A 22,674-nucleotide genomic window follows, 5' to 3' on the forward strand; every position below is an offset into this window, starting at 1 on the left:
TTTATTTTAGTTACTATACATTTTCTTGTGTCCTTGAAAGTCTTCAGTTTCATCTTCTTGACAGAACCATGAAAACTGACATCTTGGTGTAATGGTCGCTTCTGACAAAAAGTCATGAATGCTTCCTCCTCTTTTTCTTTGGCCTCAGTAACATCCATGACTACAGGTGCTGGTGCAACTTGGCCTCATGTGATGTGATACAACTGATCTGTCTTCAAAAGAATTAATCATCTTTTGAATGGTGTCCATGAAATTCCTCACACCCTTTTCATTACGTTTCCTTCTTGTCTTGCCTAAGTCAATGCGAGATGTTGTTGATGTTCTGTGATCAACCATCCCTTGACACTTTCTGCTTATAGCAGCCCCCTCAAGCTGTGACAAGGTCCATCTCTGTACAGCTCCCTTATCAAGGGTAAATTCTGTCAAACCTCCCTTTGTCCTGGAGTCACACTAGGCCTGTCTGTTCAATAAGTTGATCACATGCACACTGAGAGAAGCCATACTCTTGTTGGCTCTGGAACAAATTGTCCTGCCTGTAATTCTGCATTAATATCATGATAACTTTCTTTCAAGCTGCACTTCTCAAGCCAATATATTGAAAGATACCCAGCATAGTTGACTTGATCACAAGCGAAGAAACATGGCTGCACTGAGCAAGCACTTGAAGGGTGAAGATCCCAGCTGGCTACCCTGGTTGCTCTGATAAATGGCAGCATTTTTTCTACTTTATTGATGTAACTGCTAAAGAACTGAAAAGTTATGCTGTTTTGCTATTAACAAAGTTGTTGTAGTAACCAAGGAGAGTCTAGAATCTCATGGAGTTCAGGATGTCATCAATATCATCATTGGCAAAGACAGCCTGAAGTTCAACAGTTAGATTATAAATCAGGTCTTGCTCATCATCTGGTAGAGTGTCGATGTAAGCCTACCATCTGAATCTCTGGAGAGCTTCACACATAATCTTGAGAATACTGACACTCCTGTTGCAATAACGGCTGCTTACAATACCATTGACAGTTTGGATTCAGTGACCATGTCCTGAAGACTGGCATCTGCAAATATTTTCTCGATGCAAGCTATAAATGCCATTGCAGTGTGAAACTACCCCCATGCGAAGAATAAGTCTCTGCATGAAGAGGATGTTCCTCCAACAAACCTCCTGGGCCATAGCATAAATTGCCTGGTCTATTATTATGTTATACCAGTCATACCCAGTCTGGGTTTGTCTGCAATATCAACACATGGTTGCAAGATTGTGTCCAATGTACTGAGCTCAGTAGGGCTGGCATCGATGAGTGGGAGATAGCCAATCACTCTGGCTTTTCATGCGATTTCACAACAAATCTTCAATATCAAAATGCACACTTATTGAAGATAGGAACATCGATGTTTGTGATAAGTGGTCTCTAAACTAACAATGCTGAGAATTTGAAGTACTTCCAAGGTTGGGGGGAACTACAGAAATGGATTTTTTAAAAAAAGATTTGGCCCACGGTCTATTAAGGGAGAAAAAGAAAGTGTTTGAATACTTAAGGTGAATATAGGAGCTTTTATCGCTGTAATCTGCACCAGAAGCCCCAGGTTCAAGTCCTATCCCTGGACTTGATGGCCAAGGAAGATGCGTTCATAACATGGCCAGACAGGTTGATTATCAAGCTGTAAATACTACCAATATGCCTATGGCAGGCAGTAAGAGGGGAGAGTCTCCTGATCAGCCATGCTTGATGAAGAGTGGTGCCCCTTAAGTTCTGGTGACAGGCTGACAACTTGTTCCAGGAGAAACTAGCCGTGGAAACAGACATAAGCATGTGCTGTGACTGCCTCATGTGCCACTAGGCACGGGAAAGAAATAAATAAAGATAAAGAAGTGCTGTAAATACACTTCAAAGTGTTTCATTGGCTGTTAAGTACTTTGGGATGTCCTGGCGTTGTGAAAGGTGCAACATAAATGCAATTGTTTCTTTCTCTCATTCTAACTACCAAAGTCGAAACTTTCCACTTTGTATAAAACATATCTGAAATAGATTTCTATCTAAATCATGAATTAAAATGCTAATTGAAATATAGACTTGATCTTATTAAGAAAAGTAGTCATCTCTCACAATGTTATGCATATCAGAGTTGCCAACATTTGGATGAGAAATTCTTATTCTTACCCTTTCAGGTGGATGTGAAAGATTCTGTATCTTTCCCTTTGAAGAAGTATGCCAGTGTCCTGGCCAACATTTGTATCCCCCACTGTCACTTATCTGGTCATTTGTTTAATTGCTGTTTGTGACATCTTGCTTTATGCAAACTGGCTGTAATGTTTATCCACATTACATGTGTGTACAGTTAGAAAAGCCAGTTGCTTTGGCATTCAAGTGTTTTGGGATACCGTAAAAATGAAAGTTCTTTCCTCCTAAAATTTTGCAAAATTTGTGCAGTTAAATTCGTAAATTATAAATGCAAATTAAACTGGCTGGAATATATTTAACCAGTGCTGGGCCATATTTGTCTGGCCGGTTAGCTCAGTTGACTAGATGGCTAGTGTGGTGTTAGAATAATGCCAACAGTGGCAGGTTCAGTTAGGGTTTGACTTGGGGTCTGCCTCCTTGCCTGCCCCTGAGAATGGAAGGCAATAGCAAACCACCACTGGGGAAAAAGATCTGCCAAGGGAATGGCTCAAAATGACGCTGAACCTTCGGACAGAGCACACATGAATGATGAAAGGATATATTTAAACAGTGCATACTTTGTATCCTCTCTGTCCTAAAGCCCTCCTGGATTTACCCCTCCCCTTTCCTGGATTATATCTACTCCTTTTCTCTTGATAACGTTCTCTCCAACGCACCCTTCCCCCATATTACAGCAATGATTAACCACCCACATTATACCCTGTTTATACCCCACATAACATGCCTCCAATTAACCCTATATATTACATCCCCAAACTACACCACCAACATTAGGCTTGGCCTAAATGGCCAAGTGGTTATGGTACTGGGTTTATAACCCCAAGATCAAGAGTTCAAATCTCACAATGGCAAACTATGAAACAATGTAACTTCATCTGAAACAGATGGAAATGGGTTTGTAAAAAAGCTTGGCCTAAATAGCCAAGTGGTTATGGTACTGGGTTTGTAACCCCAAGATCAAAAGTTCAAATCTCACAATGGCAAACTATGAAACAATGTAAATTCATCTGAAACAGATGGAAATGGGTTTGTACTCGAAAGAGTTACACCACCAACATTATACCACCTTATATTACACCGCCTGACCGTACCCCAGGACTGCGTCCCCTGATTACACTACACTACACCCGCTGTGTATACCAACCACATCACGCCCCCGAGTATACCACCCATATTGCACCACCTGACTGTTTATACCACTTACATTGCAATCACCCGACTGTACCCCATATTACACCCCCTTTTTACACCACCCATATTACACCCTGCCCCCATTGATTTAAGGTGAATTTATGCGTTTTTAGTGTTGTAAACAGACACTTGCCTTGCCTTTCTGCAGACTACACTCCGCTCGATTACAGTTCATCTGTTCTTCCCTCCCTATCCAGTGTCACTTCCTGTGAAGAAGCTCAGATGCCGCCTTTTGGACAGTGCAGAGTCCAGGAGACAGCGGATTGTTGCGGTGCTGCAGCCCGGCTGCCGGGAGGAGAGGGGCTGCGGCTGGGCTCTCCGCACTAGCGGACGTGGCAGGGCAGGGCACGGCTCGTGTTGAGAGATGGGGGCCCGGCTCCTGTTCCGTGCTATCATCATGGGCCCTCCCGGCTCGGGAAAAGGGACCGTGTCCGAGCGCATTGTCAAGACCTTCGGACTAAAGCACCTGTCCAGCGGAGAGCTGCTCCGAACAAACCTCAGGAATGAGACAGGTACCGGGAGCAGAAAGGGCTTTGCCGGCGGGGAGAATCTCTCCATCCCCTCCCCATGGTCTGAGTAAAGTCCCTTTGTGTTGGAATTGTATGTTCAGCCTTCCCGTGTAACTCTGAGCATCATTGATTCGCCCTAAGCTACGATAAACGTCTTTTTATTTTTGGCAACGTTTGCAGTTTTGGTTCTTTGATACACGATTTAGTTCAGGAATTGTGCCTGTTAAAACAATCTTCTTCTAAGTTACGAGAACCCTGGAAAAATGCGCGAAACCCGGTTAGCCCCATTTGGAAAATAAAGACCGCAGCTCATGTTGGGTGGGCTTCAGGCCACAAGTTGCCATTGTTAAAGCGTTTTATTATTCTCAGTAAGGAAAACAAACAAGGCTGGGAATAATAAACAGGCCAGGCAGCATCTGTGGAGAGAAACAGAGTTAACGTTTCAGGTCCGCATGACTTTTCTTAAGAACATCTTTCCAGGTCCGCAGTATTTTGTTTTTGTTAGCCTTCTCTCAGTGGTAGCACTGGATTCTGTGTCTGCAAGTCGTGTCTATATGCCCCATTCCAGATACTTGAGCACATGATCCAGTCTAGCACTGAGGGAGCGCAATCTAATGAGGCTTTAAACTGTTCTTTCCTTTGAGATGAGTGTGGAAACATTGAATCCTAAGAAAAGTTACAGCACAGAAAGAGGCCATTCAGCCTGTTGGGTCCGTGCTGGCTCTCAGCAACAGCAAAACAATCTCATTCCTCTGCGCTCTCCTTGCAGCCCTGCAGATCTCCCTCCAAGTATCCACGTAGATTCATTAATGGTTACAGCATTAGACGGATTCCATGACGTTATTCGAAGAAGAACAGGTAGCTCTCCTCGTATAAAAACAAAGTGCTGGAAATACTCAGCAGGTCAGGCAGCAGCTGTGGAGAAACAGGATTAACGTTTCAGGTCAATGACCTTTCGTCATAAATTTATTTTATTTCAGATTTCCTGCAACTGCAGCATTTTGCTTTTGTATTAGCTCTGAGGATGTCTAGGCTGACATTTATCAGTAAGGCAGGTTATCTTGTTGCTATTTGTAGGAGTTTGCTGTGTGCAAATTGACTCCTGTATGTGCAAGTTTTTTATTCAAAATAAGGTTTGTCTTTTTCTGGAAATAGTGACCTGATATTTGATTTCTGTCAAATGTTTCAAAACAAAAATACAATAGTTGCAAAGTAGAAGACACAATGTAACTAAAAGTTGTCATAGCTGAATGGGTGCTGCGTTTGCTTAGTGCCCTTTGACCAGCCATTCGGTTTATCACTTACCATTAGACTTATGCTCCTCACAATCTGGAACAGGACCTTGCAGAGAGAGAAATTATAATGAAACTTGTTCCCCTGTAGAATGATCACTGATCATTGAAGGGGTGAGAACAAATCAGTGATGTTCTTTCAGTACACAAAGAGAAACATTTTCAGTGAGGCCTGCTTTCTAAACCAAAAGTTCCTTGAGTATTTTTTTCAGAGCTTTGTTTATTGCCTATTATGCACACTGCAGGTCTCAACGGAAAGGCACTAGTTTGCTGAACACTGTTTACGTTTCATATAACTGACATAGTAAACCTACTATAGTCTTAAGCGCAATCGCAAAAAAGTTAGTTAAGCCTTCCCTATTGTGACACCTGAAACGGGTACATAATCTTATGTTGAATATAGCTTTTCTTATAAGTTTAAAATCTTGATTATAAATTCAATTTGTTGCAACGTGGCATCTTTAACATAGCAACATGTTCCAAGGCACCTCACCATAGAACCATAGAAAAGTTACAGCACAGAAGGAGGCCATTCGGTCCATCTTGTCCATGCCAGCCCAAGAACACCCAGGTACCCTTTCTAATCCCACCTTCCTGCACCCAGCCCATAGCCCTGCAGCTTACAGCACTTAAGGACTTAAGGTGCAGATCCAGCTATTTTTTAAAAGAGTTTAGAGTTTCTGCCTCCACCACCAACTTGGGCAGCAAATTCCAGACACCCACTACTCTCAGCGTAAAAAAGTTCTTCCTCATGTTCCCCCTACACCTTCTGCTACTTACCTTCAATCTATGTCCCCTGGTTCTAGAATTCTTCACCAGCAGGAGTGTTCTCAGCTAAATTTTGATGCTGAACCACATGAGGAGAAACTAGGATAGGTAACCAAAAGCTTGGTCAAGGAGGTAGATTTTAAGGACCGTCTTAAAGACAGAGAGATTTAGGGAGAGAATTATGAAGCGTAGAACCTGTGCCATGCCATCAACTGTCATCAGTGGTGGAGCAACGAAACTCAGGAATCCACAAGAGATCAAAATTGGGAAGTGCAGAGACGTTGGAGGGCTGTAGGATTGGAGAACTTTACAGAGATAGGGAGGGATGAGGCTATGGAAGGCTTGAAAACAAGCATGAGTACTTCAAAATCAAGGCATTGTCGGACCCAGACCCAGTGTAAATCGGCAAATACGGGGGGTGATGGTGAATGGTGCTTGGTGTGAGTTAGGATGTAGCCATCGGAATTTTAGATGAGCTTAAGTTTAGAGGGTGGAAGATGGGGAAATTGGCCAGGAGATCATCGGAATGATTGAGTTTAGAGGTAACAAGGACATGGAAGATGGTGTCTGCAGCAGACCATTTAAAGCAGATCATTAGTTTATTTGACAAGGCTGGTCAAATTAATTGTGAAAGTTGATATTGTTTTGTCAGTAGTAATTCTGGAATAAAGAGCAAAAACAAGCTGGAAAACATTGGGTTAATCAGTATCTGCTAAGTCACGAGAAAGGACTTTCATTCATATAGTAACTTTATTAATTTTTCACAGCTAATAAGAATAGCTATAATATAGGGATATACAGCAATTGAATAGTGCAGAACAAGGTTCCACAACAGCAATGAGTTCATGACTAGAAAATCAGTATTTAGTGGTGTTGGCTGAGGGATAATTGTTGGCTAGGGGGCTAGAAGAACCTATTTTCTTCAGAAAGTGCCATGGAATCTTTCATTTTTACCTGAGGCCAGCCAGCACTTATAACACTGAAGTGTCAGGCAAGCTCGCATGTAGCCGATCAAGCGGGCAGCTTTCTCCCGGATGGTGTCGAGCTTCTTGAGTGTTGTTGGAGCTGTACTCAACCAGGCAAGTGGAGAGTATTTCTTCACACTCCTGACTTGTGCCTTGTAGATGGTGGACAGGCTTTGGGGAGTCAGGAGGTGAGTTACTCACCACTGAATTCCCAGCCTCTGGCCTGCTCTTGTAGCCACAGTATTTATATGGCTGGTTGGTCCAGTCCAGTTTCTGATCAATTGTTGACCCCCAGGATGTTGATCGTGGGAGATTCAGCAACGCTGGTGCCATTGAATGTCAAGGGTTGGTTAGATTCTTTCTTATTGGAGATGATCATGTCCCAGCACTTGTGTGTTGTGAATGTTACTTGCCATTTGTCAGCCCCAGCCTGGATATTGTCCAGGTCTTTCTGCATTTGGACATGGACTGCTTCAGCCTCTGAGTTGTCATGAATGGTGCTGAACATTGTGCAATCATCAGTGAATATGACCACTTCTGACCTTATGATGGAAGGAAGGTCAAGCAGCTTAATACAGTTGGGCCTAGGACACTTGAGGAATTCCTGCTGTGATGTCCTGGGGCTGAGATGATTGACCTTCAACAACCACAACCATCTTCCTTTGTGCTAGGTATGACTCCAACCAGCGGAGAGTTTTTTCCCCTGATTCCTACTGACTTCAGTTTTTCTAGGGCTCTTTGTTGCCACACTCGGTCAAATGTGGCCTTGATGTCAAGGGCAGTCACTCTCACATCAACTCTGGACCTTAGCTCTCTTGTCCATTTTTGAACCAAGTCTGTAATGAGGTCAGGAGCTGAGTGGTCCTAGTGGAACCCAAACTGAGCGACAGTGAGCAGGTTATTGCTGAGTAGGTGCTGCTTGACAGCACTGTCAATGAGTGCCTGTATCCATCATTCTGCTGATGATCAAGAGTAGACTGATGGGGCGGTAATTGGCCTGGTTAGAATTATTCTGTTTTTTGTCCTTTTGGGCAGTTTTCCACATTGTCGGATAGATGCCTGTGTTGTAGCTGTACTTGGACAGCTTGGCTAAGGGCACCATAAGTTCTGGAGCATAAATCTTCAGTACTATTGTTGGAATGTTGTCAGCACCCTAGTCTTTGCAGTATCCAGTGCCTTCAGCTGTTTCTTAATGTCATGTGGAGTGAATCGAATTAATTGAAGGCTAGCATCTGTGATGCTGGGGACCTCAGGAGGAGGCCAAGATGGACCATTCACCCAGCACTTCTGGCTGAAGATGTTTGCAAAAGCTTCAGCTTTATCTTTTGCACTGATGTGCTGGGCTCTGTCATCATTGAGGATGGGAATATTTGTCAAGGCATCTGCTCCAATGTGTCGTTTAATTGTCCACCACCATTCACGAATGGACCTGGTAGGACTGCAGAGCTTAGATCTCACCCATTGGTTGTGGGATTGCTTATCTCTGTCTATCACAATTGCTTTTGCTGTTTGGCGTGCATGTAGTCCTGTGTTGTAGCTTCACCAGGTTGGCAACTCATTTTTAGGTGTGCCTAGTGTTGCTGCTGACATGCCTACCTGCACTCTTCATTGAAGCAAGGTTGATCCCCCAGTTTGATGGTATTGGTCAGGCAGGAGATATGTGGGCCATGAGGTTGAAGATTATGGTTGTATACAGTTCTGTTGCTGCTGTTGGCCCACCGTGCCTCATGGATGCCCAGTTTTGAGTTGCTAGATCTGTTTGAAATCTATCCCATTTAGCATGGTGGTTGTGCCACACAACAACACAATGGAGGGTATCCTCAATGTGAAGAATGGACTTTGTCTCCATAAGGACTGTGCAGTGGTGACTCCTACCAATACTGTCATGGTGTTCCGACACAGCAGATGGAAAATGCTGAACTGTTAAATCCTAGAGGGAAACTTGAAATAACTGTCACAACTGATTTTCAATTTGTATGTTTTGCAATGTGAGCTTTGAGTTCTTAATAATAAGACCACTGAGTCTTAAGACGTTTTTATAAAACTAAATTAAATATTTATTAAAGATTGTAAGCATATACATATGCCTACAAATTACTATCACAATAAATTTTAAATCCCCAAGTTAATCTGATTCCCAGTTAAGGTGTACACATAGACTTTAAAAGACCCAGGCAAAGTAAATATGATATCATGACACGGTCAAAGTTGAGGTGAGTTTTCTTTGAAAACAGCAGCTTGATGCATAGATGCTGAAGGCTTTTCACACATGTTAGATCTTAAAAATGCTTACCCTTACACACAGTCTTCGCTCCTTTATACGTATTTTCCTCTTTAAATGCAAATTCCCATTATTTCACTATGTCTTTGGACTTCTGATAATAAAAATCACTCATAGCACTAAGTTTTACCAGTAATCTTTAGGAAAAATAAACACACTGTTTCTAAACTTTACCTGGCCAGGTGACACATTTCACCCCTCCTTTGAAAACAATCTAGTGTGGTTCATTTAAAAATGCAAATACCCTTTTAGACTTTACATCAAAGCCTTCAGACCAGCTGTTTTTAACCCAATTAAGTCTCTCACACACGCACACACATAGACACAGATATCACTATTTTACAATAAATTCCAATAACATTATTATATCTTCCTGACATATAGACAGATGCATCTGCAGCAGGTAGGTTGTTGAGGACAAGCTCGAGTATGTTTTTTCCTCTTGTTTCTCTTGCCACCTGCCACAGACCCAGTCTAGCAGCTATGTCCTTTAGGTCTCAGCCAGCTTGGCCAGTAGTGGTGCTACCAAGTCACTCTTGGTAATGGACATTGAGGTCCCCCACCCAGAGTATATTCTGTGCCCTTGCCACCCTTGCTTCCTCCAAGTAGTGTTCAACATAGAGGAGCACGGATTCATCAACTGAGGGGTTTGGGTGGGGGGTGGTTCGGGGTGGTAGCCAGCAGAAAGTTTCCTTTCGCATATTTGACCTGATGCCATGACATTTCATGTGGTTCAGAGTCGATGTTGAGGACTGTCAGGGCAACTCCCTCTTGACTGTATGCCACTGTTTCGCCACCTCTGCTGGGCCTGTCCTGCCAGTGGAACAGGACATATCCAAGGATGGTGATGGTGGTGCCTGGGACATAATCATATTCACCGAATCATACCTTACAGACAATGTCAGACTGTTAGTAAGGAGGACTTTGCAGGGTGGTCAGGGCTAGGTTTGGTGTTATCGCTTCCAGTGCCTAGTTGATCCCTGGTGGTGTGGCCGGTTTCATTTTTTTTTGTGTGGACTTTGTAATAGTTTGATACAACTGAGTGGCCTGCTGGGCTATTTCAGACTGAATCACATTGCTGTGGGTCTGGAGTCACATGTAGGTCAGGTAAGGATGGCAGAGTTCCTTCCCTTAAGTGCATGAGTGAACCAGATTGGTTTTAACGACAATGGTTTCGTGGTCACTAACGCTGAGATTAGCTTTTTAATTCCAGATTTTCTAAGTGAAATTAAATTCCACTGGCTGCTGTGGTGGGATTTTAGCCCTTGTCCTCCGTGCATTAGCTAGGGTCTCTGAACTGGAGGAACAGCACCTCATCTTCTGACTAGGCACTTTACAGCCTTCCAGACTGAATATTGAGTTCAACAATTTTAGATCATGAACTCTCTCTTCCATCCCCACCCCCTTTCCGATCCCCCTTTTTTCCAATAATTTATATAGATTTTTCTTTTCCTACCTATTTCCATTATTTTTAAATGTATTTCCATCCATTGTTTTCTCTCTACCTTTTAGCCTATTTCGATCCCTTCCCCCCACCCCCACTAGGGCTATCTGTACCTTGCTCGTCCTGCTTTCTACCCTTAATGTCACCTATTATCACATTCCTTAGATAATATCACCACCTTCAACACCTCTTTGTTCTTTTGTCTATGACATCTTTTGGTTATCTCCACCTATCACTGGCCCACTATCCAACTCTACCTGCCCCACCCCCCCTTAAACCAGCTTATATTTCACCTCTTCTCTATTTTCCCTTAGTTCTGTTGAAGAGTCATACGGACTCGAAACATTAACTGTGTTCCTCTCCGCAGATGCTGTCAGACCTGCTGAGTTTTTCCAGGTATTTTTGTTTTTGTTTTGGATTTCCAGCATCTGCAGTTTTTTTGCTTATACCTCTGAATTATTAATCTGGTAACATTACCACTACGCCAGCACCTCCCCCATTGTGGGGCATTGTGTAAATAGCACCTCCCATAATGATTATGTAATAGAACACATATGATGAGGAAACAAAACCAAAAATACCTGGAAAAACTCAGCAGGTCTGGCAGCATCTGCGGAGAGGAACACAGTTAATGTTTCGAGTCCGTATGACTCTTCAACAGAAGTAAGTAAAAATAGAAGAGAGGTGAAATATAAGACAGAGAGGTCAAGGAAGGGAAGGGAAGTGTCAGAGATGGACCATGTGAAAATGATGGAGGGGTGGAAATTGGAAGCAAAATTAATAAAATTTTTCCAAGTCCCGACAAGAGCATGAAGCAGCACCGAAGTAATTATCGATGTACTGGAGAAAGAGTTGTGGGAGGGGGCCGGAGTAGGACTGGAACAAGGAATGTTCCACATACCCCATAAAGATACAGGCATAGCTGGGGCCCATGCGGGTACCCATGGCCACACCTTTTATTTGGAGGAAGTGAGAGGAGTTTAAGGAGAAATTGTTCAGTGTGAGAACAAGTTCAGCCAGACGGAGGAGAGTGGTGGTGGATGGGGATTGTTCGGGTCTCTATTCGAGGAAGAAGCGGAGAGCCACCAAACCATCCCAGTGGGGGATGGAGGTGTAGAGGGATTGGACGTCCATGGTGAAGAGGAGACGGTTGGGGCCAGGGAACTGGAAATTGTTGATGTGACGTAAGGTGTCAGAGGAATCACAGATCTAGGTGAGAAGGGAGTGGACAAGGGGAGAGCGAATGGAGTCAAGATAGCAAGAAATGAGTTCTGTGGGGCAGGAACAGGCTGACACGATTGGTCTGCCGGGACAGTACTATTTGTGGATTTTGGGTAGGAGGTAGAAGTGGGCCGTCCGAGGTTGGGAGACTGAGGTTGGAAACTGTGGAAGGAAGATCTCCAGAGGAGATGAGGTCAGTAACAGTCCTGGAAACAATGGCTTGATGTTCATTGGTGGGGTCATGGCCCAGGGGGAGGTAGGAGGAAGTGTCTGCGAGTTGACGCTCAGCCTCTGCGAGGTAGAGGTCAGTGCGCCAGATAACAATAACACCACCCTTGTCAGCGGGTTTGATGACAATGTCAGGGTTGGACCTGAGAGAAGGTGCAACACCTGCCCCTTTACTTCCCCTCTCCTCACTGTCCAAGGGCCCAAACACTCCTTTCAAGTGAAGCAGCATTTCACTTGCACTTCCTTCAATTTAGTCTACTGCATTTGTTGTTCCCAATACGGTTTCCTCTACATTGGAGAGACCAAACGCCGACTGGGTGACCGCTTTGCAGAACACCTTCGGTCTGTCCGCAAGCATTACCCAGACCTCCCTGTTGCTTGCCATTTCAATACTCCACCCTGCTCTCATGCCCACAGGTCTGTCCTTGGCGTGCTGCATTGTTCCAGTGAAGCTCAACGCACACTGGAGGAACAGCACCTCATCTTCCGACTAGGCACTTTACAGCATTTCGGACTGAATATTGAGTTCAAGAATGAACTCTCACCTCCATCCCCACCCCCTTTCCGATCCCCCCCCCCCTTTTTTTCCAATAATTTATATTGATTTTTCTTTCCTACCTATTTCCATTATTTTTAAATGTATTTCCATCCATTGTTTTATCTCTACCTTTTAGCCTTTTTCGATTCCTTCACCCCACCCCATCCCCACTAGGGCTATCTGTACCTTGCTTGTCCTGCTTTCTACCCTTAATTAGCACATTCCTTAGATAATATCACCACCTTCAACACCTCTTTGTCCTTTTGTCTAAGACATCTTTTGGCTATCTCCACCTATCACTGGCCCTCTATCCAGCTCTACTTGTCCCACCCCCCCTTAAATCAGCTTATATTTCACCTCTTCTATTTTTACTTAGTTCTATTGAAGAGTCATACGGACTCGAAATGTTAACTGTGTTCCTCTCCGCAGATGCTGCCAGACCTGCTGATTTTTTCCAGATATTTTTGTTTTTGTTTTGGATTTCCAGCATCCGCAGTTTTTTGGTTTTATCACGTGAGGAGGAGTTGAGAGGGAGAATGTTCATGTCTCCAGCAGTGTTAAACCTAGTCTTGAGTAGCAATGCATAATTTAATAGTATGTAGTAAACCAGTTATTGTTTGAACCCACTAACATCTCAGTAATCATCCCTCAGCTAGACTAACTAACATGCAACAGGTTCCTCTGACAGTGCAGCGCTCCCTCGGTACTCCAGTGTCATATTGGCCTAAATTATTTTTTCCTGAAGTCTCTGGAGTTGAATTTGAATCCACAACATGGCTCAATATCTTTTTTTAAACTTTTTTAAAAAGTCCCGTTAGAGAGATGGAGGTGACGATTAAGGTATCCATGCCATGTTAAATTGCAGGTAAGTTTATACACTTGGTACAGGAAGTTTTATTTCATCTGCTTATAGTCAGTTGATGACCTTGGTTTAACACTGCAATTTTTATTAAGTAATTAATTTACATGAACAAAGGTCCAACACCAACCAACATGCTGCAGCTGTGCTGTGCCTTGAGTACTTATTTTAAAAAAAATTTTGCTGAGTCACACAGGAATTTTGTTTAATTTCTAATCATTTTAACACTTTGTACAAAAATGCATCTTGAAAAGAAACCTAAACCAACACTTTGTGACTGAAGTATCTGATTAGAAAACAAATCCAAGTTGGTGAATAATTGTTTTGCTTTACTGGACAAGTTAAACAAAGACCCCCTACATTGCTTTCTGCCCATTAAGATCGCCTGGCTTGCACGAGTAAGATGGGTGTTGTCTTGTGAGTGATGTCTGCTTCTCTCTCCCCACCCAGGAACAGAGTATATAACTACTAAGTTCTGGGTGTAAAGTTTCAGAATTGTGTGGTTACCATTAGTGTTCAATATTGTCTTTACCACTGACTTCTAAAGGCTCCTTGGTACTGAATTATTTTATCACAATATGTATGTTGCATCAGGGGATGATATGATAAAAGAGTGAGTTTAAACTAAGACCCAGAAAATTACTATTAAAAAAGTTTATTTTTGAGTGGGGGTGAGAGCAATCATGTTATTCCATTTGTATGTTACATCACTAATTCCTTCTGTATAAAATCAAAATTGATGTAAGTTCTGTAATCTGTGCTATTTGATTGCTTATATGTATGTTTTCTTAAAGATTGACTTGTTTTTCAGAAAAGTGCTCAGAAATTTTTCAGTTTGAGATTAATTTTGATAATCCAGTTTATTCTCCATCAAAAGCAAAATACTGGAAATTTGAACTTAAAAAATGTGGTTACATTCAGATCACGCAGTATCTGTGGCAAGAGAAAAACAGAGTTGAAGTTTTAGGTCAATGACCTTTTATCAGAACTGGAAGAGATAAACATCTTTTAAATAAGTACCAAGCTATTAAAAAAGGGAAGGAAAGGATCAAAATGGAAGGTCTGCTATAGTGTGGAAAACAGGAGTGATTAAATTACAGAACTGATGATGTTACCTTCATAGCAATCGAGTTACCTTTACCACTTGGTTTAAGTAGCAGTGGAAAGGCCTTGAGGTGTTTTATTATTTGCTACAGTCAAAGGCTGATGGTTGTGGTGCAGGATGAGAAAAGTACGTGTATGTGCAAGATTTGGACCTGAAAAGGGATTATCTGTGAACAGTGTTGGAGTATTGGTCATTGATTTGATGTTGCTTGAATGTGAGATGGTGCTATTTCTGTAGACATCTGCTGTGCTTTGGCCAAGAGGATAATTATGGAAGTTAGGGTTTACATCAAACCTACTCCAAATTTTAAAAAGGAAGATGTTATTGTTTCTGGCCATTAAATTTATTAGGTGGTCATTACAAATAGGGCAAATGTGATTGCCAAACAATGCATGGCTATATTCAACACTGTTTTGTGTTAATCCTTCTGTGTTAATGATTCTGCAAAAGTATGCTGTTATTGGGGTTTATGATTTAACAATCAAGGTTAAGAAACTAAGAATTTAGACAGCATTTATGGAGAACGGGTTATCCAACTTGGAAGACATGGGTAGAAAGCAGGGATGTAACATACTGTGTCAGCTATGGCTCACTGGTAGAACACAACCTGTGAGTTAGAAGGTTCTGAGTTCAAGCCCGACTGCAGAGAGTTCAGAAAATAGTCTTGGCTCGTGCTTCAGTGCAGGGCTGAGGAACTGCTACACTGTTGAAGGTGATGTCTTTCTGATGAAATGTTAAACTGAGGCCTTGACTGTCCCCTCAAGTGGCAGAAGAGCAGGGGTAATAATTATCCTGGCCAATAATTATTGCTCGACTTATTAAAATAAAACAGGTGATCTAGTCACGTATTTCAATGTCTATTTAAGATCCTGCTCTGTACAAATGGAATGCCACGTTTCCAGGATTACAACAATAACATCACATTTGAAGTACTTAATTGGCTATTTAGTGTTTTGAGACATCCTAAAGCCATGAAAGGTGTGACGTAAACACCACTTCTTTTTGTCTAGGTCAAAGAACAGGTTCCTGGATATAGTCTCAGATGATACTAAGAATCTGATTATTTGATCAGATGTAAAGCACTGTGCCTTACACATTGTCCCATACACAAGTCGCTTACTGAATGTTTGTTTTTTCTATATTCTTTTGTGAGAAGTGGGTGTCACTGGCAAGGCCAATATTTGTTGCCCATCCCTAATTGCCCTTGAAATGAGTGGCTTGTTAGCCCTTTTCAGAGAGCAGTTAAGGAGTCAACCACATTGCTGTGGGTCTGAAGTCACATGTAGGCCAGATCAGGGAAGGGTGGCAGATTTCCTTCCCTAAAAGACATAAGTGAACCAGATGGGCTTTCACAACAATCAATGATAGTTTCATGGTCACCATTACTGAGAGTAGCTTTCAATTTCAGACTTTTTTCATTAATTAGTTGATTTGCTCTGGATTGGCCCGAATTGATGGCAGGTCAGCAATAGTGATGGCTGTTTTAAATTTGGCAAGGCTAACCACTGCTAGTCTCCCACAGTGCAAGCCAGGAAGCCCAGTGACTTAGAATGGTACTTGGATTGGTGAAACAGATTAAAGCAGAGAAGTGATACATTTTGGCATGAAGAATGAGAAGAGGCAAAATAACCCAATTGCAATTTTAATGAGAACATAGGAACAGAGATCTGGAGTTGTGCCAATTGCAATTTTAATGAGAACATAGGAACAGAGATCTGGAGTTGTGTCAACACAAGTCTTCGAAGGTGGCAGAATAAGTTGAGAAGACTTACAAAAGCTGATGTGAACCTTGGCCTTATTAAAAGAGGCAAAGAGTACAAAGTTAAGAATGTTATGTGAAACTTTTAAAAAAGTCTAGTTGGACCTCAGCTGACATGTTGTGTTCATATCTGGGCACTACACTGTAGGAAGGATGTCAAGGGCTTAGGGAAGATGCAAATGAGATTCACTAGAATGGTACCAGGGGTGAGGAAATTCGGTTTTGTAGAGAAGCTGGGGTGTTCTCCTTGGAGCAGAGAAGGTTAAAGGTAGGTTTGATAGTGATGTTCAAAATTATGAAAGGGTTTGACTAAGCAACTAATGAGGAACTGTTTCCTGTGGCACAAGGATCAGTTACCAGAGGACACAGGGTTAAGATGATTGGCAGAAGAACCAGAGCAATAATTTTCACAAAGGAATTGATAAGTAATTGAAGGGGGAAAAACTGCAAGGCTATGTGGAAACAGTGAGGGAATTGGGACTAGTTGGATAAATCTTTCATAAAGCTGGCACAGGCGTGATGGATTGAATGGCCTCCTTCTGTGCGGTATCATTCCATGACCTGTTATCAGGTGACTACCAATGTAGCTAGATCGCTTGTACTCAGTCATTGTGAATGGGACATGTGGAAGGAGATCGTAAGACATTCACTGCTTGTTCATGATGCTACATGGTAAAGGATTGTCTTTCTGTAAAAGACATAGTTACCTGCAAACTGAAATTGAAAAGGGCTTAATTCCCTCAGTGGATGTGCTGAACCATCTGGGACAACATGGGGTGTTCAGGAAGCACACTGCGTGGAGAAGGAAATGGCTTTGTACTTTACTCACCTTGGGAGTGCGAGAAGGGTCAGGTGGTACACTCCCTGTTTGAGACACGTGATAGGGCACGGTTGCCTTATCTAGGTGACAGATGGACAGGCACAAGCAGACTTTGGCAGAACCTAGGAGCAATGGGGGTCACGGACAGTTACGTGGGTTGCAGTGACTATTCAGGGCTGGCTAGGTGGGGCCCTCTTAAATTGCTGTACAACACTTTCTAAAATGAAATTGGCGCAAGATTCAACTTCTGCACTCCTCTTGGGTAGGTTTTCACGCAATTCAGAAACTCCTGAGGTCTACAATGATTGGCCAGCGTGGCAATGCATTATTGGGCAGCGAGTCAGCTTTAGGACTTACTAGCGGGTAATTACCTGGGGTAGATGGATATGGGGTGGGGGGCTGCTGTTACATGTTTTATGGTGTGGAATTCTTTGGCTATTTTCCCACAAGAATGACTTGGACAGAAATTATTTTTAAAAGAGTTCTAAGCAAAAAGATGTTAACTTTTCATGACAGTCCCATGCTGAGCTGTGATTCTGTATGCGGGTGAATAATTTGAAAAATAAAGAGCACTCCAGGTAAATACTTGTGGACTTTCAAAAGTCCTTCAGTAAGGTACTAAGAGAAGATTCATGACTAAAGTCAGAGTCTGTGGAGTCGGGAGAAGCTGCAGAATGAATAGCAAGCTGGCTATAAAATAAGTTTAAAAATAGTTACTCGGATAGTGGAGGGTGGGAAATGATTATAATTTGTCTATTAACAAATGACGATTGGCTAGTAAGCTTAGCTACTGGAGGGCCGGCTATATTTGTGTACCATATTCCAGGGTGAGCCAGCACCTTCAGGAGATGAATGGGAGAAAACTGGAGATGAATTTTACGCTTTCAAAGTAAAGCACATGTAATATGGCTTTGGATAGTTATAACTGTAATTCCGTATTTGATGTCTTTTCCAGAGTTTGGTTTGTTAGCCAAGTCTTTTATTGATGAGGGAAAGCTGGTGCCAGATGATGCCATCACTCAAATCGTTCTCCATGAACTGAAAGAAATGAACCAGTACAACTGGCTGCTGGATGGTAAGGATGTGTGCAGTATGGACAGAGTTCCAGCTATGTAGTTAAAATGCTTTTACATAAAGTTAAAATGTGTTTACATAATAGTTGAGTTATGTAAACCTAGAATGCTGGGATATTTGCTGCATTGCACAATTTTTATCAGTGAATCACAAGTGTCATGTCTCACCTTGAGGTTTGAACAGTTGTGGTGTTGGCGAGAGATTGTGCTTCGTTGCTTGTGAAAAATACTGTAAGCTACTCCCATGGTTCACCTAATTAAGTAATTGAATTGCTGGGCTTTACAGTCCAGAAAGGTCCTAGCTTACATCTTCAGTACACATTGAGTGGCACAGATTTTCCCACAACAAATAAATAGATGATGCACAATTAGTTTAGATATCCAACCGATCGATCTTGCCAATAAGTTCCTTCATATTTCTGCTGCATTTCTAATTAGAATAAGCTGCAGCAAGAATGGCGGTGAATTGGAAGTAGCAGAAGTAGCCAGTTTATTCCAGAGATTCGGCAAATGCATTTGATCAGTTCACTGAGCTAGAGTTACTCAGCCTCTTCTTCTCTGGGAAGTTCAAGCATGTACCAGAAGAGGAATCTGTGCATTAAATGGGACCTTGGAAGCATGTTGACGTTGTTCATGGGAAACCAATTTTCTAGCAGGGAGGCGGAGGTGCTGACAAGGATTTAATTATTCAGATTTTAAACTCTCATGTATGGCATCCGATTTTGTGAGATAAGCTGTGAGTGAACGGTTCAACACCTCCAAACAAACCAGCATTTGGCTAAGGATCAGGCTCTCCAGGAGATAAACAAATAAGCTCAGGCCAACAGTTTAAAAGGTCATTGAACTCAAAGCCATAACTTGTGCTGCTGCCAAATTGCCATGTGCTCACCAGCACCATTATTCTTAAGCCTAAGTGGCTGCACCTTAATGCAGGAAGATCACTAAAGAAAGTAAGTAGGAGGAGCAGAAGAACACCATATGGAGCATGCTCTGCTATTCAGTATGATCATGGCTGATCTTGGGCTTTAACTCTACTTTCCTGCCCACTCCCCATATCCCTTGATTCCCTGAGATACCAAAAATCTATCTTATCCTTAAATATATTTGATGATGGCACATCCACAGCCTCTGGGGTAGCAAATTCCAAAGAATCACAGCCCTTTGAGTGAAGAAATTTCCCCTTGTCTGTCCTAAGTGGTTGGCCTTTTATCCTGACACTGTGCCCCTTGTTCTATATTTCCCCAGGCAGGGGAAACAACCTCTCAGTCCCTGTCAAGTCTCTTCATAATCTGAATGTTTTCAATGAGATCACCTCTAATTCTTCTAACTCCAGACAGTATAAGCCCAATTTACTCAGCCTCTCATCATAGGACACCCTATCATCCCAGAGACCAATCTAGTGAACCTTCACTGTATATCCTCCATTAAATATGGAGATCAAAATCTCTCTCAGTATTCCAAGTGTGGTTTCACCAAAGCCCCTTTCAATTGTAACAAGACTTCCTTAATCTTGTGCTTTAATCCTCTTGCATGAAAGGTCAACATGCTTTTTGCCTTCTTAATTGCTTGCTGAACCTGCTTGCTAACTTATTGTGTTCCTTGTACTATACACCCAAATCCCTCTGAACATCAACATACAAGTTTCACGCCTTTTAAAAAATACTCTGCTTTTCTATTCTTATGACCAGAGTGAATAACCTCACACATCCCCACATTATACTTCATCTGCTACCTTGTTGCCCACACACTTACCCTTTCTATATTTCTTTGCAGTCTCTTTCTGTCCTCACAACTTGTATTCCCACCTAGGTTCCTATCATTAGCAAACTTGAATACATTGCTTTTTGTCTTCTCTTCTAAGTCATTAATATACATTGTAAGTAGCTGAGGCCCCAGCACTGATCCTTGTGGCATTTAACTAGTCATAGCCTGCCAACTTGAAAATACCCCATTTATCCCTACTCTCTGTTTCCTGTCTGTCAATCAATCTCTATCCATGGTAGTGTATCTCGTCGAACTCCATGAGCCCATATGTTGTGTATTAACCTTTTGTGTGGTACCTCATTGAATACCATTGATTTTAATTAAGGTTGTTACAGAATGAGTAACAATGAAAACAAAGATCCAAAAATATACAGAGTTCCAGAATTAATGCAGCCACATGCTTCATAATTCCTTCTTTTGCACCATCGAGGATCCCTACGTTGTTGATGTGCCCATTACAATGGTGCAAGTCCTCAGGAAAGTTTGGACCACTGAGTAGCTGCCCTCTGTGTGCCCTTAGGTTAGAGATAGAGTAATGAACCTGGAATTCTTGTCCATGTTACCTGTTGATCCTGCTAGGATTTTTTACTTTCTGGACAGCTTGACTTGGGACAAAGCCCATAACCATGTTTGAATCTTCACATCAAGTCACAGAGAATCTACACCCAATTTGAAGTGCATAAAATGTTAATTAAGTTCCCAAGATTATAGTAGGTTGAGGATGAACTAATTGAGGTATATAAAAGGTTGCACTTTCTTAAGGTAGGTATAGAAAAATTACTTCCTCTGGGGGAATCAAGAATAAGAGGTCACAATCTTAAAATTAGAGAGAGGCCATTCAGGGTTTTTATGGAGAAGGACTTTTCACACAAAGTGTGGTTGAGTTATGGAACTCTCCCGAAAAGCTGAGCCCACCAATCTGTGATGTAATAGTATGGTGAGTGGGCTGATGGGGCTGACTGGCCTCCTTCTGTTCTGCAACTTATAGAATCATAGAATGATTACAGTACAGAAGGAGAAGGAAGCCATTTGGGCAATCATGTCTATGCCAGCTCTCTGCAAGAGCAATTCACCTCGTGCCACTCCCCCACCTTTTCCCCAGACCCCTTCAAATATTTCCTCTTCAGATAATGACCCAATTCTCTTTTGGAAACCACAATTGAATCTTACCCCCACTACACTCTTGGGCAGTGTACTCCAGATCCTAACCACCCGCTGTGTTTAAAAAAAAGTGGGGGGTGGGGGGGGTGGTTCCTTGCGTCACAATGATTCTTTTGCCAATCTTTTCACATCGATCCTTCCACCAACAGGAACTGTTTCTCCCTCTCTAGTCTATCAAACCCTTCTTGATTTTGAACACCTCTATCAAACCTCCTCTCAAACTTTTCTTCAAGGAGAGCATTCCCAGCTTCTCGAATCTATCTGCACAACTGAAATCTCTAATTCCTGGAACCATTCTTGTGAATCTTTTCTGCATCCTCTCTAATACCTTCACATCTTTCCTAAAGTGTGGTGCCCCGAATTGGACACATTACTCTAGGTAAGGCTGAAGCAGTGATTTTAACAGGTTTAACATAACTTCCTTACTTTTTTATTCTATGTCCCTATTGATAAAGCTCAGCCAGGAACTTTTTTTAACTGCTCTCTCAACTTGCCCTGACACCTTCAATGATTTGTGTACATGCACCCTCAGGTCCCTCTACTCCTGCACCCTTTTTAGAATTGTACCCTTCATTTTATGTCACCTCTCTTCATTCTTCCTATGAAAATGAGTCACTTGCCACTTCTTAATTTTAAGTACAGTTTTGCAAAAGCATGACTTAGAAACCCTCCGAGCTAGACCTACTTTGCCTACCGTCACATAAGCTTCCTGCTGCTTGTTCAGCCAATAATATCCAACCATTAGGACATTAGATCACAAGATGTATCTGGGTGTGAGAGATTTTGGGTTAACTGAGCCTATCACAGGAGGTTAACTTATTCATAATTACCAGTTGAGCATGTCATTTTGAAGCCAACAGGATTGCAATGGGATATTGTTTCCTTTCTCCAAACCCCCATCCCCAACCCCAAAATAAGAATAGTTGGCTAAGCAAGTGGTGAGCATGAAGTTGAACTCTTATTTAGTGAATAACATGTATTAAGAGCTCCATCCTGAAATGTGGCAATGAATTTTTACACAAGATCCCACAGAGAGTAATGATGAATTGGCACTCAGCTTACCTCTGCAGTGGAATTGGAGCTTGCATGTGTGATTGCTCACATGTTGAGTTTTCTGACCTCATACAGTTGGGGGCACCAAGTGAAGATGGGGTACCTTCACACAAGAATTGAGAACAATTTAAAAATTATTCTGAGCCCAGGCTACTCTTGCACACCTTGTGTCCATATATAAGACTGCATTGGTGAATGATTGGGAGAAGGTCTTAATTCACCCTGGGAAGATGTGTATTTAACAGGGTCCCAAGGGAGAGTAACAAAAACAAATCTTGAAAAAGGATTAATTATGTTAAATATCCTAGTAATTTTTAGAAGTAAATTAATAAAAATGTTATTATGGTCTCTCTTTGTGGAACTTGAAGACCTTGAGTCTGGATCAGGTTCATACAAGTGGTCTGTATACAAGGCTAATTAGGAAGTGAACTTGCTCTTTAATTCAATGTACATCTTGTTTACAACA

The 22,674-nt window shown here is 42.1% G+C and overlaps 1 protein-coding gene across 2 annotated transcripts in view; it reads left to right on the forward strand.

Annotated features, from left to right (window-relative positions):
* The first annotated feature begins 3,564 nt into the window (after nt 1-3,564).
* ak3 (adenylate kinase 3) overlaps nt 3,565-22,674 on the forward strand; it is a 152,005-nt gene continuing 132,895 nt past the window's right edge. The window contains exons 1-2 of one of the 2 annotated variants that reach the window (XM_041185927.1): nt 3,565-3,880; nt 18,113-18,232. In XM_041185927.1, coding sequence (XP_041041861.1) covers nt 3,733-3,880; nt 18,113-18,232 — 268 coding nt within the window. In that variant the 5' untranslated portion in view covers nt 3,565-3,732. The remainder of the gene's footprint in view (nt 3,881-18,112; nt 18,233-22,674) is intronic. The other variant, XM_041185928.1, reaches the window with a different exon arrangement.

This window comes from Carcharodon carcharias, chromosome 4, assembly GCF_017639515.1.
Source record: "Carcharodon carcharias isolate sCarCar2 chromosome 4, sCarCar2.pri, whole genome shotgun sequence".
Classification (NCBI taxonomy): Eukaryota; Metazoa; Chordata; class Chondrichthyes; order Lamniformes; family Lamnidae; genus Carcharodon; species Carcharodon carcharias.